Source organism: Arvicola amphibius, chromosome 8 (genome assembly GCF_903992535.2).
Source record: "Arvicola amphibius chromosome 8, mArvAmp1.2, whole genome shotgun sequence".
Classification (NCBI taxonomy): domain Eukaryota; kingdom Metazoa; phylum Chordata; class Mammalia; order Rodentia; family Cricetidae; genus Arvicola; species Arvicola amphibius.
In genome coordinates, this window is record NC_052054.1 from 63,576,350 (window position 1) to 63,593,851 (window position 17,502).

Below are 17,502 nucleotides of genomic sequence, written 5' to 3' on the forward strand. Positions count from 1 at the left end.
GCTTTGTGAATTTTTATTTAATGTGTATGGGTCCTTTGTTTGCAACTCCTTCTGTGCACTACATGTTTTTCTGGTTCCTGTGAATGCCAAAAGAAGGCATAAGATTCCCTGAAACTGGATTTCTGGACAGTTGGGAACTATTATATGTGTGTTGGGAATTGAACCCTGGTTCTCTGCAACCAGTGCTCTTACCCACTAAGCCATGTCTCCAGCTCCTAGGAAAGCTGTAATAAAATCATTTATCTTGGCAGGGCAGTGGTGGTAGCACATGCTTTTAATCCCAGCACTGCGGAGGCAGAGGCAGGTGGATACATGGGAGTTTGAGGCCATCCTGGTCTACACAGCTAGTTACAGGACAGCCAAGTCTGTTACATAAAATCTCAGTGTCAAATGCATAAAGAAGGCAACCTAAAAGCTGTTTATCTTGTTCAACATTCAAGAATTCATAATAATGCCAGGCTAGGTAGTGCATGCCTTTAATCCAAGCACTCAGGAAGCAGAGGTGTGAAGATGTCTAGTCTGAGACCAACCTTGTCTACATAGTTCCAAGACTGCCAGGAGTGTATAGACCCTACATCAAATAAATAAATAAGAACAAAATATAGTAACAAAATATATGACAAAGACCTCTAATTGTGCTGTACATCACAAAATTCTTAATTCTGAGAAAGCATATAGAGGTATACCATATATAATCCCCATGTCTTGCTGTTGATTTGAAATAACACCCATCAAATGCAGTAAATTTGACAAATCATTGAAATAACACTGAAATTGCCAAAATAAAAGCAAATTCAGAGGCAGGCCCCTGCTAGTGACCTCCAAGGGAGCAGGCCTGAGCCAGCAAACTACAATGGACTGGGCCACAGTCAGTGACCACCCCTGGATATCAATCCACACCCCTACAAATACCTGATTTTTGACAGAAGAAATAAAAGAAAATTAAAAAAAGAAAGCATATACAACAAATGGTGCTGCATAACTGGAAATCAACATGTAGAAGAATAAAAATAGATTCATATCTATTGCTATGCACAAAATTCAAATCTAAGTGGATCAAGACCTCAACATAAAACCAACCATACTGAACTTCATAGAAGGAAAAGTGGGAACTACACTTGAACACTTTGGCACAAGAGACCACTTCCTAAATATAACCTGAGTAGCAAAAACACTGAGAGCAATAATAAGTGGGACTGCCTGAAACTGAGAAGCTTCTGCAAAGCAAAAGACATGGTCAACAAGACAGAATGACAGTGTACAGCTTGGGAAAAGATCTTCACCAACCCCACATCAGACAAAGAGCTGATCTCCAATATATGCAAAAAAATCAAGAAACTGGTCATCAAAAGAACAAATAATCCAATAAAAAATGGGTATAGCACTAAACAGAACTCTCAACAGATGAATCTAAAATGGTTGAGAGACACTAAAGGAAATATTCAACATCCTTATCCAGCAGAGAAATTCAAATCAAAACAACTCTGAGATTCCATCTTACACCTGTCAGAATGCCCAAGATCAAAAATACTGATGACAGCTTATGCTGTAGAGGATGTGGTTAAAGGAAATACTTCTCCATTGCTGGTGGGAGTGCAGCCCTGTACTGCTGTTTTGGGAATCAGTATGGCGATTTCTCAGGAAATTAGAAAACATCCTTCCTTAAGACCCATTAATACCACTTTTGGATATATAACAAAGGATGCTCAATCATACCAAAATGACATGTGCTCAACTATGTTCATAGTACCATTATTTGTAATGGAAACAATATAGATACCCCTCAACCGAAGAATGGATAAAGAAGATGTGGTATATTTACACTATGGCATATTACACAGTGGGGAAAAAAATAATGACATTGACATTTGCAGATGAATGGATCTAGGAAACATCATATTGAGTGAGGTTACCCAGACCCAGAAAGACAAATATAATATGTACTCACTCATAAGTGGCTTTTAGAGATAAAGCAAAGACAGCCTACTATTCACAACCCCAGAGAATCTAGACAACAAAGAGGACTGTAAGAGAAATACATGGATGTAATCTACATGGGAAGTAGAAAATGACAAGATCTGAGTAAATTGGGTGTGTGGGGATCGGGGAGGGGCAGCAAATTCAGTATGAAACAACACAAGAAATGCTGTAATAGAGTCACATCTTTGTTGACTTTTGAAATCTTTAGTAGAGTCAAAAGTTAAAAGTATCAAGAAGGTAAGGAACTGTAAAGAGATGGGCTGTACATGTGACAACACGGGCTTTTCATAAAAAACTGCAAGAACTCTGGGTTTGGTGGTACATGCTTTTAATTCTAGCTCTCAGGAGACAGAGGCAGTTAGATCTCAGTTGAGTTCAGCCTGGTCCACACTACAAATTCCAAGACAGGGTTATCAAGAGAAACCCCATCTGGAAAAAGCTAAAACAAACAAAAAATCTCTAAGAGCATGCAGAAATTCATTTTGAACTACTGAAGTAAAGTAAAATGACATAGCTTCCATTAGCTGCCAATAGACCCTCATGGAGGTATAGTAGACTCATGGTACCATCCCTCATCCATGATGAAATGGTAATTGCCACAGTCTTACACAGTTGCTTGTTCTTAGTACTTTCTGAACAGTAGTGAGTCTCTGCATTACCGACTACCAACTACAAGAGTACACTTCTTTCACCAAGGTTGAGAGTAGAACAAAGTGATAATTATAAACGTGAATCTTTAGATGGCAGATTAACAACATTTTCATTAACAAAACATCAATGGGTTCTGTCCTTGGACCTATACTTCTCAAGCCTTGGTTTGTGACCATGGCATGAGTTCCTCTCTATGGAGAAGAACTCAAAACCAATCAAGAGAGAGATTGGTTATGCCCATAAGGAGTCATTCCAGTATTGCACAAGTGCATCAATCTTGCCTAGTGGGTTGGTATTGTAAGATGCATGATCCAGGGGTAAATGGAACCATTGACATAGTTTCTCTGCTAGCACCCTATGAAAGGTGCCAGGAAAGAGAGTTTCCTGGTAAATTCAAGATTGCTCTATCTTGCAACCTGGGTGTTTGATGTCTTCAGGATTACCATGTTCTTAGGGTGTCTAACCAAAAGCACTGACAATGACCTGTTTTGTTTGAGGTGATAACCCTGACCAGTAAGTCCTAGGTGGATGACCAGTACTTGGTAAAGAAAGTTTCATTTACTAGCCCTAATGTCTGGAAGCAAATTATTTACCCAGCTCAGACACCTTTGTTTCAAGTTTTAAAATCATATTTCAGAACATGGTTTCAGAACAAAGAGGAGACGTATTAAATGTTTTGTTCAAAGTTGGGACTGGGCATCTTCCTGCTGTTCTGACCACCTGCGGGTTCCATTTCTCATGGTGGATGAGTGAGAAAGCTATCTCTCTCCCGACATGGTTAGTTTGGTTGGTTAATAGCCTCTTCCTATTAATCACACAAATCTCAGGACTAAGACATAAACAGTATACTGAGCCTAAAGTCTTGTATCCATAAACTAAAGTCAAAGTATATACAAAGTATTAATAGCCTTTAGGGGTCAAAGAAGGAACGCCCTGTGGCTTCTGTTATTGGCTGGCAGTGTGAGTTCAGGGCAATTTTGTTCTGCTTAATCTCTAAAGAGCTTTGATTTAGCAAACTCAGACATCCTGCAATCCCGTCCTTGGGTATTGTCTGTGAAATTCCTACTTGTGATCTATCCACAGAGACACCTTGTCTGGCCAAATTGTCCTGTCAGTACGATAATTTTAGAGAACAGTCTTCTAATTTTTTTATCATAATGTGGAACAAAGACTTGACTATGAGACTTACTTTATTCACCAGAATTACACAGTATAGGGAGAAGTAATCTTCTATCAGTACACAGGAATAATTTGTGTCCGATTAATCAAGAATACACTGCTAAGGTTGTGGGACAAGTCCCAAAGGTATTTTAGAGGTGAACCACGGTATCACAAGATAATTACATGTAGACTCAGACAGCTATTCAAAAGGGAGTCTTTCTCTCCTGAGTTTCTCCAACATCAGTTATGTACATCTTTGGTGGGTTGGCCTTCTAAATATCAGCTATAATCTACTGCATAATCGTATGGACTCCATCAATTTGTTATTGGTTCCTCATCTGCAAAAAGTTGATGTTTATCATGTTTCCAGAGAACTAGTGTCACCCATCTCCTCTGTAATTGGGTAACAGTAATTTCTTTCATTTTCTTTTCTTTCTTTTTTTTAGAGAACATCTAGACTGATTTCAAAAGTTGATCCTCTAGTTCTAACTCTCACTGCAGTGTATGACCTTCTCCCATATTTATGCCAATATTACTTATCATTTCTATTTCTGATGTTGGCCATTTTAACTAGGGTTACATGGAAGCTTAAAGGATGCCCAGTGTGCATTCCCCTGATAAATATATAATTTGTTGTTTTTTAGATTTAGTCTTGGTTTGTTGTTTATGTTGTTTATTTGTTTTATTTTTGTTTTACTTTGTGGGTTTTTTTTTACATTTTTAAATTTGAAATTATAATACAATCACTACATGTCTTTCTTCACTTTCCTCCCATCAAATCCTTTCATATACCCCTCCTGCTGTTTTTCAAATTTCTGGCCTCTTGTTTTTCATTAATTGTTGTTGTATATATATGTATACATACATATATATTGCTAAATATAACCTACTAAGTCCATATCATGTTACTTGTATGTATGTTTTAAATGCTGAATATTTGATATTGATTAACCAATTGGTGTGCTCCTCTCTAGGAGAGATTATTTCTCCTTGTGGGCTTTTCCTCACCCACTTTGGTATGTCCATTGTTTGTGTCCTTGCTCAGATCCTGTTTGGGAGACCATGTTGGTGAAATTTTATGGGTATAGCTTCTAGCATTACTAGGAAACCAAACCTCACAGCAAACTCCTTGATTCTCTGGTCTTACAATCTTTATATCCCATTATCAATAATGTTTCATGAACCTTAGCTGCAGGAGTGTTTTGTAGATCATCAAAACTTCTTCCTTTATTTAGCTCTTCAACATCCCTGGTCCCACTCTACAGGTTTCCCATCTTCCGTTTACGTCACTCCTCTAACCCCTCCCTACACTCACCTAAGGTCTAACATCCTCCAACCGTTGTTTCCCGATCCACTGAACGGTCCCTCCCACTCCGTTTTGAAGGCCGGTACTCTGGTTTTGCTCGCGGGTCTGCACCGTGGGGAATCGCGTGGTGCAGACCTGGGTGAGGAAGACCCGGCCGCAGTCTCCTCGCGGGGCGGCCTGGGAAAGCCAGCAGCGTAGTGGCGGGAACTGCAGCCCGGCGACCCTGCAATCTCCCAGGTCAGAGGAGCTGCGGGCCTGGGACCCAGGAAGGAAGGGACCAGGGGTGGGAACAGTTTCTGTGCTGTTCATAAGGAAGCTGGCTCCGAAATACTCCTGTGGATTTCTTACCCTTGTCTTAAAGTTTAGATGAACTGGACTAATCCTGATTTTTTCATTGATTTGGTTATTAAAATATTTTTTTTGTTTTTGTTGTTGCTGTTTTGTTTTCAGGGGTGGGTGTATTCAAGACAGGGTTTCTCTGTATCCTGGCTTTCCTGGAACTCACTCTGTAGATCAGGCTAACCTCGCACTAAGAGATTAATCTGACTGTGCCTCCCCACCACCGTCTGGCTGCCATAATATCCTGATAAGTATACCCTAGTAGAATTGTTGTACCCAGACTTTCACCCCCAGAGAAGTCACCAGAAACCAGAGAAAACCAGACTGCAAAAGCACGGTTTATTGCTGCTAATTAGCGTAAATCAAACTGCAGTTCGGAGGAACTTGTCCAGATACCCTCCTTTGCAGCGAGGGTGGAAGAGCTGAGCTCCTTCTGCGGGGTTAGTTTTTTTTTAAAGGAAAAACTATAAGAAAGCCTTTTAGAGCCGCTTTAGCACAGGTGCAAGGTCTTTTGCTCTTTCCTATCCTGCTGTGTTAGCTAGTTGTTCTTTGTTTCCAGGGCAAAGTCACTTCTTTACTATCAGGCGGCCTTGTGCTTGGAATTTCCCCGGGAGGGAGAAGGGATGACCGCTTTCTGCTCCGGGAGCTACTTTTGCTCTTTCAGCCAATAGCCTTTGAGATACCAGCCCACTGGGGTGTGGTATCTTTCGCTTTAAAATTAAGCGGGTGGCAGCTCTCTCACTCTCTTGCTTGCTTCGGATTCCGCTTCTGGCTATCAGACGCTTTTCCTGGTCGTGCTGGAGGCTGTTGTCTAGGAAGGTGATCTGTAAGTTTTTTCCCTTTAAATAGATAACCCTTTTATTAATCATAATTCCAAATTGGTGTGGGATTGTTTTGTTTTGTGACTTACTCCTTTAACTATCTTCCTGGGAACAAGCTAGTTTGGGTTACTATTTTGAAACACTTTGCTAGGAAATTTCTTTTTCGCCTCTATGAGAATAGAGGTGAGAGACCCACAGAATATTTCGATGTATCCGTTGTTATTTGCAAACACGTTTCCCTTTGCTATGACGGAAAGGACAGAGTTCTTGAAATTTATATTCATTCACACTAACATCCGTGTTATAGGTGGTACCTGAGGACTTGGCATCCCCGGAGAACTTTTAGGTATTAGTTATGAAAGGAAGTGTAAGGGCTTTTCCGAGCAAGGGAATCTTTGCTGTCGGGAGTCAAGAAATAACACAAAGTCACAACAGGCAACAAAACTCAAGAAAGACATCAGAGGGCTGAGTAGAGGGTTGGGCTTTCCGTAGTGTCTCTGTGTGCAGTTGAAAGACCCCCCACTCAATAATAGCAGCTAGCAGCAGTAACGCCATTTCGCAAGGCATGAAATTTTACCAGCGCAGAGGACAGGGAAGCTCAGTTAAAGTTCAGCTCAGAAAAACAAGGGCGGTGGGGGCCAAGCAGGATATCTGTGGTCAGACACCTGGCCATGAGCAGGGGAACAGAAACAGCTTAAACCCTAGATAAACGAAGTTAACTTGCATATCTGATTTCTTGGAAACCCCCTGGAAGTACCCAGCTGTCCCTAGTTTAAACCCGAGCCTTGTTTAAATTGTCCAATCAGAACCCTGTAACTACGCTTCTCGCTTCTGTACCCGCGCTTTTGCTCCCCGACCCTATAAAAACCCACTGCTCCAGCCTAAAGGCGCGCTAGTCCTCCGAGAGACTAAGTCGCCCCAGGTACCTGTGTATCTGAATAAAGCCTCTTGCTTTTTGCATCCGAAGAGTGGTCTCGCTGTTCCTTGGGAGGGTCTTCCCAGACTGGAAGGCACCCCACTTCGGGGGTCTTTCACAGTGAGCTAGTAGAAAAGGGCAGTGGGGCTGGAAGTGTTTCTTGGCAGGCGATGAAGGCTGAAACACTGGCCATTAACAGGGACTCAGGAATTGGGGATTTCCAAGACTCTTGGGTTTCTGGACAGCCAGGAACTGAAAGAGTGATTTTTCCACTGGCCTATTACCCTACAGGAATGCCTGTAGACTGAGTTGAATATATATATATATATATATATATATATATATATATATATATATATTCAACTATATATATATTCCACTTCTATGGATGTAAACATTAGCATTTAAAAGTAAACTTTTTGCCCACCTTTAATTTTCTGTCTGAGACATGTACACTCTGGCCTAAATACAGCATTCTGAAAAGTGTCTTTGCCAGGCCTGGTGGCACATGACTTTAATGCCTGCACTCAAGAGGCAGAGTCAGGTGAATCTCAGTGGGTTCAAGGTCAGCCTATTCTGCATAGTGAGTTCCAGAACTCCCATAGGTAAGGATGAGGCCCTGTCGCAAAAAAAAAAAAAAAAAAAAAAGTCGAAGAAAAATGGAATGTGTCTTCTTGTGTGTCTTCTTGTGCTGAGGTTTTAATTTTGTATGTTGGAGTCTGGAAAGCACCATATGTTGTTTAAGAGTACCAGGTCACAGTATTTTCACAGTTAGAAAAGGCATGCATGCCAGGTAGTAGTGGACATGTCTTTCATCCCAGGACTAGGGAGGCAGAGAAAGGTGGATCTCTGAGTGTGATGCCAGCCTGGTCTCCAACTCGACTTTCAGGACAACCAGGGCTACACTAAGAAACTAATCCCCAGGTCATATCCATCTGGAGTCCTCTGGGTTTTGGGTCTGAAGTGCATGGATTCTCCAACAATAGGGACTCACTTTCTACCTCTGGGATGCCACCATGGGCAACAGCAATAGACTACAATGTTTTGGGCATCTTTTGGACAGCTCTGTGACCAATAACTTCAAAGCAGGCTTCTCACACCTGATGTTGGTTGTTGTATTAGAAAGTCTATGACTCTTGTGAAGAAAATCATCAGCCCAAATGGGAGCTCTTTATTTACACTCTAAATGTACATTCATATACAGATTTGTGTGTATTGCAGGCATTTTTGGTAGCTGGTAGTAACATGATTCCTTATGGCATTTTGAACATCCGTACTGGTATTTTACCCCCTTCTGTATTTATATCTGTTCCTTCTCCATACTGAAATCTCTCTCCATTTTTTCAGTTCCCCCTTTAAATCAGATTCGTTCCCTGTTATTCCCTTCACTATTACTCCCCACACCCCACAGTAGTCTGTTTTTATTGTTCTGGCTACTGCACTCACTCTAGGTTGTATACTGACATCTGAAGATTTGGCGCTAGGAACTGCCTATGAGAGAGAACATGCCATGTCTGTCTTTCTGGGTCTGGGTTACCTCACTCAATATGATCTTTTCCAAGTCCATCCATTTCCCTGCAAAGCTCATGATTTCAATTTCTTTACAGCTGAATACTATTCCACATTTTTACTTGTTAGTTGAAGGAAATTTAGGTAGTTTCCATTTCGTAGCTATTGTGAGTAGAGCAGCAGTGAACATGGTTGAGCAAGTATCTATGAAGTACTATGTTGAGTCCTCTGAGCATATACCAAGGAATGGAACAGCTGGGTCATTGCTTCACTTGTTTAAGGTGAGGATTTATTTGCTTAGTTGAAGGTTCTCCATATGGATTTCCAGAGGGGTAGATAAGTTTTTTTGTTTGTTTGTTTTTGTTTTTTTCTAGACAGTTTCTTTGAGTAGCCCTGACTGTCCTGGAGCTAGAGCCCTGTAAACCAGGCTGGCCTTGAACTCACAGAGATCTGCCTGCCTCTGTCCTCCACGCAGGGAAATTAAAGGCATACACCACCACACTCAGGTAGTGGCTAGATATTTTGTTGATAGGATTTTTATTCCCTATGTTTTTTTCAAGTTGTTGTTTGTTAGATTAATGGTAGTATTTTTCTTTTTTTCTCTGTGAGAATTAGTGATTTGCTCTCTTGTCCATGGATTCCTTCCCAGTTCTCCCGTATTTATCTATTTTTCACATGAAATTTATTCTTTCACATGTTCTCATGGATGATTTCTCTGACTCTACTGTATGTTTTGCCTCTGATTTATTATCTGCAGTGCTGCTTTAGTGAAATCAATTGTTTTAACTGGGGACTATCTTGAAATGCATTTGTGTCTCCATCACCTTAAAATGACTATTTTTCCGGAGGCAACAATATGTTTCACGGTTTTTGTTTTTCTCCAAACTTCCAGTGTCGTTCATGCTCTCTTAGATTTTGGGGTCATTGACTGGACACCTGATTGTATTCTGTTGCTTGGGTCTTTTCATTGTTCTTTAACAGTTTTCAGTAGTAATTTTTGCTTTTCCTTTTTGATCTCTTATATGAAAGGGCAGCAAGCCATCTATTCATTATTCGTGGAAAAGAGACTCAAAGAAGAGAAACAGAAAGAAATGGCTGATTCTCCAGTAAGCAGGCCCCAGGTCAGTGCTCATGTCCATTATTGTTCTAGAAATGTTATATTTTGAGACATTAAAAGCCTTTAATTTTCTATTCCTGATAATGTTTTAACTTTATTATAAAAAATGTTGCAAATAAACAACAAAAATTCAAATACTGAAATTAACCAGACCCAAAGATTATACAATTCAATGAATTTGTTGTTGTTGTTTCTTTGTTTTGTTTTCAAGACAAGGTTTCTCTGTGTATCTCTGGCTGTCCTGGAACTCACTTGTATACTAGGCTGGCCTCAAACTCACAGAAATCCACCTGCCTCTGTCTCCTGAGTGCTTGGGATTAAATGTGTGTGCCACCACGCCTGGCAACTCAATGAACATTTATGCCATTAAGATAGTCATTAGGAACAGAAGCTCTGGAGCCTCACATAGGATTTCATATTTTTACAACTGAATATATTGTGATGTACTCATCCACCACCAAAATCCAAAAAGGCCTGTGACAGTATTAGAAGGAGAAAAGCAATTCTTGTTATAGCCTTTTTCATAACTGGTGTTCACCTGCATTCAGTCTTACCTCAACTCTAATAGTTAACCTTTTTTGTTCTTTTTTTCTGCTGTACCCATATATACATTGTTTTCCATAAACGTGTATTGTTGGCTAGGTTCTTCATATGATGGGAAATGTGGTTTCTTCTTTCTGCCACTGTATGACCTCACCTGATATTGCATGTTTTGAGTCCATCCATTTTCCTGCAAATTTGTATTACATTTTCTCTTCAGATGAATAGTATTCCACTTTATGTGTATACCATTTTTACTATCCATTCACCTGTTGACAATTAGGTTGATTGCAGTACTTTGATGTGGTGAATAAAGAAGCAGTGAACATGGATGTAAATATCTCTATATTGGGGTATAGAGTTCTCCAGTTAAATTCCCAGGAGTGATGTTGCTGGGTCATATGTTAGTTCTCTCTTCAATTTTTTAAATAATCTGCAGGTTGATTCTCACAGCTGTATTAATTTACACTCCCCCTCAACACACACCAACAGTTAATGAGGGTTCCTTTCTCACAACATCCTCTCGAACATTTGTTGTCAGGTTAGTTGATGACAGCCATTCTCTGCCTGGGGTGATGCATTATTTCAAAGTAGTTTTAGTTTGTGTTTCCATGATGGGATCTTGAAGATTTAAAATATTTGTTGACCATTGTGTTTCTGTCTTTAAAAAGTGTCTATTTAGTTCATTTGCCCTTTTGTTGATTGGCAGTTTTATTTCCATGTTATTTAATTTCTGTAATTTTTGGTAAATTCTATGTTTGAGCCCCTATCCCAGGTGTCACAGGTATAGATTCTCTCCCATTCTGTGGGTGTCTGTGTGCTCTGCTGATTGTTTCTGCTGATGTACAGAAATTCTTTGTCTTCATGTTGTCCCATCTGTTGTTACTTGGGTCAGTTTCTGTGCTGTTGCTCTTCTTTCTAGTCAGTAATTTCTTGCCCATCTCAATATCCCCATGGATATTCCCTATGTTTCCAGGTTTCTGTGTTTCTTGTTTTAAATAAGGGTTTTGATACATTTTGAATGGATTTTATATAAATGAATAAAAATCACATTTCATTTTCCTGCTTGATCCAGTTTTGCCAGCATTATTTATTGAAAAGGACATGTTTTTGTATCTATCTTTTTGCCTCCTTCATTAAATATTCAATGAGCATAGCCTTCTGGTTTTCTTTCTGGGTCCTCTATCATATTCTGGTATCCTCCTGTCTTATTTTTATGCCCATAGCAGACTAGCTTTATGACTACAGCTTTATAATACAGTTCCATTATTCTATATTTCCTGTGGTACTTTTCTCTATTCTGCCCCATTTTGTTGTGTTTTGTTTTGAGGGTACACATTCCATACCTACTTATGACCTGTAATTTGGCAAATATGCCACACCTTTAATTCCAGCACTCTGAAGGCAGAAGCAGGTGGTTCTTTATGAGTTCAAGACTAGCCTTTCCTGCAGAGTGAGTTCTAAGACGTCCACAGAGAAATCATGTCTCGGGGAAAAAATAAAATTGAAGCCCAATTGATATGGAGGATGGACTGTATCCTTATATATTGTTGCGTGTGGCCTCATACACTGTATAGGCTCCATTTGTGGCATCTGTGCCATTTCCTTGAATCATGTTTATAAAAATGCATATTGAAACACATGGACTGGGTTGCTACAACATCTTAGAGACATGTGGAATTATCTTTATATATTGTTTTTTTTTTGGTTTTTTGTTTGTTTGTTTTGTTTTGTTTTTGATTTTCAAGACAGGGTTTCTTTGTGTAGATTTAGAACCTGTCCTTGGACTTGCTCTGTAGACCAGGCTGACCTTGAACTCACAGAGATCCACTTGTCTCTGCCTCCCGAGTGCTGGGATGAAAGGCGTGCTCCACCACTGCCTGGCATATCTTGGTTTTTAATACTAAATAACACTTGTTTAAGCACACTACAGAGTGCACAACATGGCTGGCACATGTTGTTTGATCTTGCCATGAAACTGATGTTCTTAATTCAGATTGTAGCCTACTTGTATTTCTCTTTTGTATTTAATATTAGGACAGTGATGATGTGTCCATGTGTTTGTTGACACCTGATATCTGCTTCTCTCAGGAGAATTGCTGCTCACATCACTCACTTGGTTAGGATGCTCAGTGGTAACTTTCCAAACTAGAGAGATCAGGGTTTTTTTTTCTCTCCCCCAACCCCCCAAACAGGGTCCCACTGTGAAACCCTTTCACTACAACTTATTATGTAGCATTATGTGAAATGTACCAGGAACAATATCTTGAGATATTGATTGACTGATGTGCATAAATCATCACATTTGGTGCAGAAAGAACATTCCTCATCATTGCTTTGGTCTTCTAATCAGTTCCTGTGAGAACAATGGCTCTACTCCCCTACCCTGAACCTGCAGTATTTTAAAGTAAAGATTTGGGAAATGGGCTCTGATTGACCCTCAGGTTTGCATTTCTATTTTTGTTTTTTGTTTTGTTTTTCGAGACAGGGTTTCTCTGTAGCTTTGGAGCCTGTCCTGGAACTCGCTCTTGTAGACCAGGCTGGCTTCTAACTCACAGAGATCCCCCTACCTCTGCCTCTCGAGTGCTGGGAATAAAGGTCTGAGCCACCACCACCCGGGTGGTTTGCATTTCTATTCCTGACTCATGACTCAGATAGAATATGCCACCACTTTCCATTTCCAGGGAAATAAAGGAAGAATCATGAACACTATTAACTTAAAATCTGTTAGGCAATACAGCGTAAGTACTAAAAAGTATACATTGAGGACTACAAAATTCAGATGCAGTAGCTCAGATTTTCTTGTGAGCCATTCTTCTGTATTCTATTGTATTTGTAAAGCACTAAAAGGTGACAGTAATTCTCACACAATTTAATGTATCCATTTATTCGTAGGAAACCGATGCCACTTCTAAATGCATCCACAGTCACTGTACTGACGTGTACATTCTTAGCTGTAACAAAAATATTATTTGATGTGATTTTGAACTTCCATTAATGTTTACAACTATTAGGGAGTGAAATATTCTTCAGAACTTCTAAAAATATTGTTTGTCTAAGTTGGCTTTATGTGTTTTAGGAAAATTTTAGATTATATTGGATATGGCTGATGCAAATTTTTCTACCTTCCCAAATATTCTTATAAAATTAATTTCATGAACTATCTACCATATATATTAATGTTAAAATTGGCAGTCTGAAGTCTAGTTGCACTCCTTGTTACTGATGGAAAAAAAAATCCAAAACTTTTTGCCTGTTTTTGCAGTGTTGCTATCTGCCTTCCATACCTACACCTTTGCTATTTAGCTAGGCATCAGGCCTAGAGTCTAAACATCCCAACTGAGCCTGTTAGAATAGAGTCATGTAAGGCACAAGAACACACAAGATTGATTGGTGTCAGTGTTTTAGCATGATCTACAGGTACAGCATTCAAAGCACATTTCCTGATGATGAGTTTTCCTTCTGAGACATGTACACTGTGATCCTGTGAGACAGAAACACAACATCCATAAGAGATAGAAAGTCATGTCCAGATCTTTTTTTTAATTACATTTATTTATTTATTTATTTATTTATTATGTATACAATATTCTGTCTGTGTGCATGCCTGCAGGCCAGAAGAGGGCACCAGACCCCATCACAGATGGTTGTGAACCACCTTGTGGTTGCTGGGAATTTAACTCAGGACCTCTGGAAGAGCAGTCAATGCTCTTAACCTCTGAGCCATCTCTCCAGCCCCTCATGTCCAGATCTTAAATGTGTGTTGTTTCATATATCTACTTGTGACACTATTATGTCATCCTGTTTTGAGAGAGTTGGAAAATCCATTATAGAATGTTACTGTTTTTTAAAAACAAAATCATCTTTTTGAGTAATTGTTTTCACTCATCTACATCTCTAATTTTCTTAAGTCTTCTTATATTTAGAAAAGTACTCTGTCCAGTACCATCTGGTCAACTGTACTTTTGTTTCCTTGTTTATCGGCTTAGGGTTTCTCTGTGTAACAGCCCTAGCTAGCTGTCCTGCAATTCACTTTATAGATCAGGCCAGCCTGGAACTCACAGAAATCCACCTGCCTCTGCTTCTTGAGTGCCAGGATTAAAAGTGTGTGCCACTACACTCGGCTAAACTGTATTTTTAAATTGCAGGGTCTGTTGACATTCAGGGATGTGACTGTGGACATCTCCCTGGAGGAGTGGGAATGCCTGGACTCGGCTCAGAGGGCTTTGTACATTGATGTGATGTTGGAGAATTACAGCAACCTTGTGTCTGTGGGTGAGAACAGTTTGCTTTTAGAATTTGTAACTCATCCTTTGTATGTACTGGCTTCACAGGCTGTAAAAGTTCTGTTAAGCTGTCTTGGAAACAGCAGGAGACTAGGGAACATTTGGTAGAAGGAAAGAACTTTTTTATGGTATCTGAAAAAAAATAAACACTTTTATTCTTTTAAAAAAGCCTTTAATCTTAAAAGGAATTGGGTCTTCTTAACTATACTCTTTATGGTTGAATCAAAGCTAAGGACTATCCTCAATAATTGTTTCATCTACCTTGAAGGATTTCATTCTGATTTTGTGAGAATTCATACAAGTATAGTGAATGAAAATTGTGAACTACTAAGAGCTCTATTTTCAATAGTTGCTGGTTGACTTAAGAGAGAACTTAGAGAAACTATCATTTATCAAATATTTAATCTTAGAACAAGTCCTATTAATCTGAACTATACTTATTTTCAGAGAACTATTGCATATGTGATCCTGGCCATCACCATGTGAAGAATGAAAAGCAGTGTTGTCAGTGTAATGAGCTTGGCAAAGTGCTTCATGACCCCTCCACATGTGCACTTTATAGAACAAGTGAAACTACAGAAAACTCTAATAACTACAGATGCAGTAATCACAGGGATGCCTCTGTTGACTCATCAAACCCAGAAAGACATGAAAGCGTGCACACTGGAGAAGAACCTTGCAAATCTAGAGACTGTGAGAAATCTTTAAATTTGTGTCCCAACATTAATAAAGATCAGAGATTCTACAATGCAAAGAAAGAGCTCAGGGAGGGAGAATATGATGACTATTTTGACTCCATATACAGTCTTTTGCAACAAAGAGTCTACATTAAAGAGAAACCACACCAGTGTGGGAAATGTGGGAAATGCTTCAGTACTGCCTCAAACCTCAGTGGACAGCAGAGAAGCCATCCTGGAGAGAAGCGCTATGAGTGCAACATTTCTGACAGATCTTTCACCCCACATACAAATCTTAAAACACATCCAAGACTCCATACTGGAGAGAAGCCTTACAAATGCAGTGACTGTGGCAGATCCTTTACCCACTATTCATCTTTTAGAAGGCATCGGAAAATTCACTCTTTAGAGAAATTATACAAATGTAAAGAGTGTGGTAAGTCCTATATTGAGTTATCACATCTTAAAAGGCATTACAGGATCCATACTGGTGAGAAGCCTTACAAATGTGAGGTCTGTGACAAATCCTTTACCCAGGACTCAACTCTTAAAACACATCAAAGACTTCATACTGGGGAGAAACCTTACAAATGCAAAGAATGTGGAAAGTCCTTTCCTCAGATGTCAGCGTTTCATAGCCATCAGAAACTGCATACTGGAGAGAAGCCTTACAAATGTAAGGAATGTGACAGATCCTTTGCCCACTGTTCGAGTTTCAGGAGACATCAGAAAATCCATGCTGCGGAGGACTATATGTGTCTTGAATGTGGCAAGGTCTTTCATCAGCTTTCACATCTTAAAATCCATTACAGACTGCCCAGTGGAGAGAAGCCTTATAAGTGCAATGAGTGTGCCAGATCCTTTACCCACTATTCATCACTTAAAAGGCATCAGAGAATTCATTCTCTAGAGGGATTATACAGATGTAAAGAGTGTGATAAGTCCTTTATTCAATTATCCCATCTTAAAAAGCATCACAGAATCCATACTGGTGAGAAGCCTTACAAATGTGAGGTTTGTGATAAATCCTTTACCCAGGACTCAACTCTTAGAATACATCAGAGAGTTCATACTGGAGAAAGACCTTACACACGTAAGGAATGTAACAAATTTTTTACTAAGTGCTCAACTCATAGAGCACATCAGAAAATTCATACTGGAGAGTAAAATACCATTTAAAAAATAATGTGACGGGGGCTGGAGAGATGGCTCAGAGGTTAAGAGCATTGCCTGCTCTTCCAAAGGTCTTGAGTTCAATTCCCAGCAACCACATGGTGGCTCACAACCATCTGTAATGAGGTCTGGTGCCCTCTTCTGGCCAGCAGGCATACACACAGACAGAATATTGTATCCATAATAAATAAATAAATATTTAAAAAAATAATGTGACATAACATTTATCTAGTATTCTATGCTTACAAATCACAACATTATACATAATAGAAACATAAATATCCAGGAGTCGTGGTGCACACCTTTAATCTCAGAACTCAGGAAGCAGAGGCAGGAAGATCCCTGAGTTCTGAGTTTGAGGTCAGCCTTGTATACAGAACAAGCAAGTTTCAGATAGCCAGGGCTACACCGAGAAAACCTGTCTCGAAAAACAAAACAAATAAACAAAAAAGTAAGAAAGAAACAAAGAAATTTGTGAAAGTCTTTAAGGAAGATTAAATCTTAGAATATCACCAAGTTTATGTTGAAATAAAATTGAAAATGTAATTGTGTGAAAAAGCTTGGGTTTTTTTGGGGAGGGGGTTTGCCTTTCATTTTTTTTCTTACTGTGTATGCTTCCTTTGCCTGCTTGTATACTGTGCACTTCATGTTTGCCTGGTACTTGTGGAGGTCAGAAGAGGGCATCAGATGCCCTGATGCTGTCTGTAGTTACAGACAACTGTGTGCCACTTCATGTGTGTTGGGAATTGAACACCTGCCCTCTAGAGGGGATGCCAGTGCTAGTAACCACTAAGCCATCTCTTCAGCCCCTGGAAAAAGCTGTAATAAAAACATTTATCTTTTTCAACATCTAAAAATTCACAATAATGCCAGGTATGGTGGTTCACACCTTCAATACCTACACTCCGGAGGTACAAAAATTATGTGGAAGTATTTACTCCAAACTAGAAACAAAATGATATAGATTCCATTAACCACCAGTAGACCCTTAAGAGGGAAAGGAGACTCTTGGAACACTCCCTCAGC

The 17,502-nt window shown here is 39.5% G+C and overlaps 1 protein-coding gene across 2 annotated transcripts; it reads left to right on the top strand.

Moving 5' to 3' along the window:
• Positions 1-6,199: 6,199 nt before the first annotated feature.
• On the top strand, positions 6,200-16,477 carry LOC119820862 (zinc finger protein 54-like). Of its 2 annotated transcripts, XM_038339533.1 has the most exons (4): positions 6,200-6,263; positions 9,713-9,804; positions 14,489-14,615; positions 15,074-16,477. In XM_038339533.1, the coding sequence occupies exons 2-4, from the start codon at positions 9,775-9,777 to the stop codon at positions 16,468-16,470; spliced, it is 1,554 nt and encodes a 517-aa protein (XP_038195461.1). In that variant the 5' UTR covers positions 6,200-6,263; positions 9,713-9,774; the 3' UTR covers positions 16,471-16,477. The 2 variants fall into 2 exon arrangements, with proteins under 2 accessions (XP_038195461.1, XP_038195460.1); XM_038339532.1 differs by lacking the exon at positions 6,200-6,263 and having other exon boundaries at positions 9,493-9,804.
• Positions 16,478-17,502: the final 1,025 nt, after the last annotated feature.

Bases quoted from the DNA above. Each gene is read 5' to 3' on its own strand.
- LOC119820862 (XM_038339532.1), top strand. From the start codon at position 9,514: ATGACTATTTTTCCGGAGGCAACAATATGTTTCACGGTTTTTGTTTTT. The intron at 9,805-14,488 runs GTCAGTGCTCAT...TTTAAATTGCAG, and splicing joins CTCCAGTAAGCAGGCCCCAG to GGTCTGTTGACATTCAGGGA. The intron at 14,616-15,073 runs GTGAGAACAGTT...ACTTATTTTCAG, and splicing joins CAGCAACCTTGTGTCTGTGG to AGAACTATTGCATATGTGAT.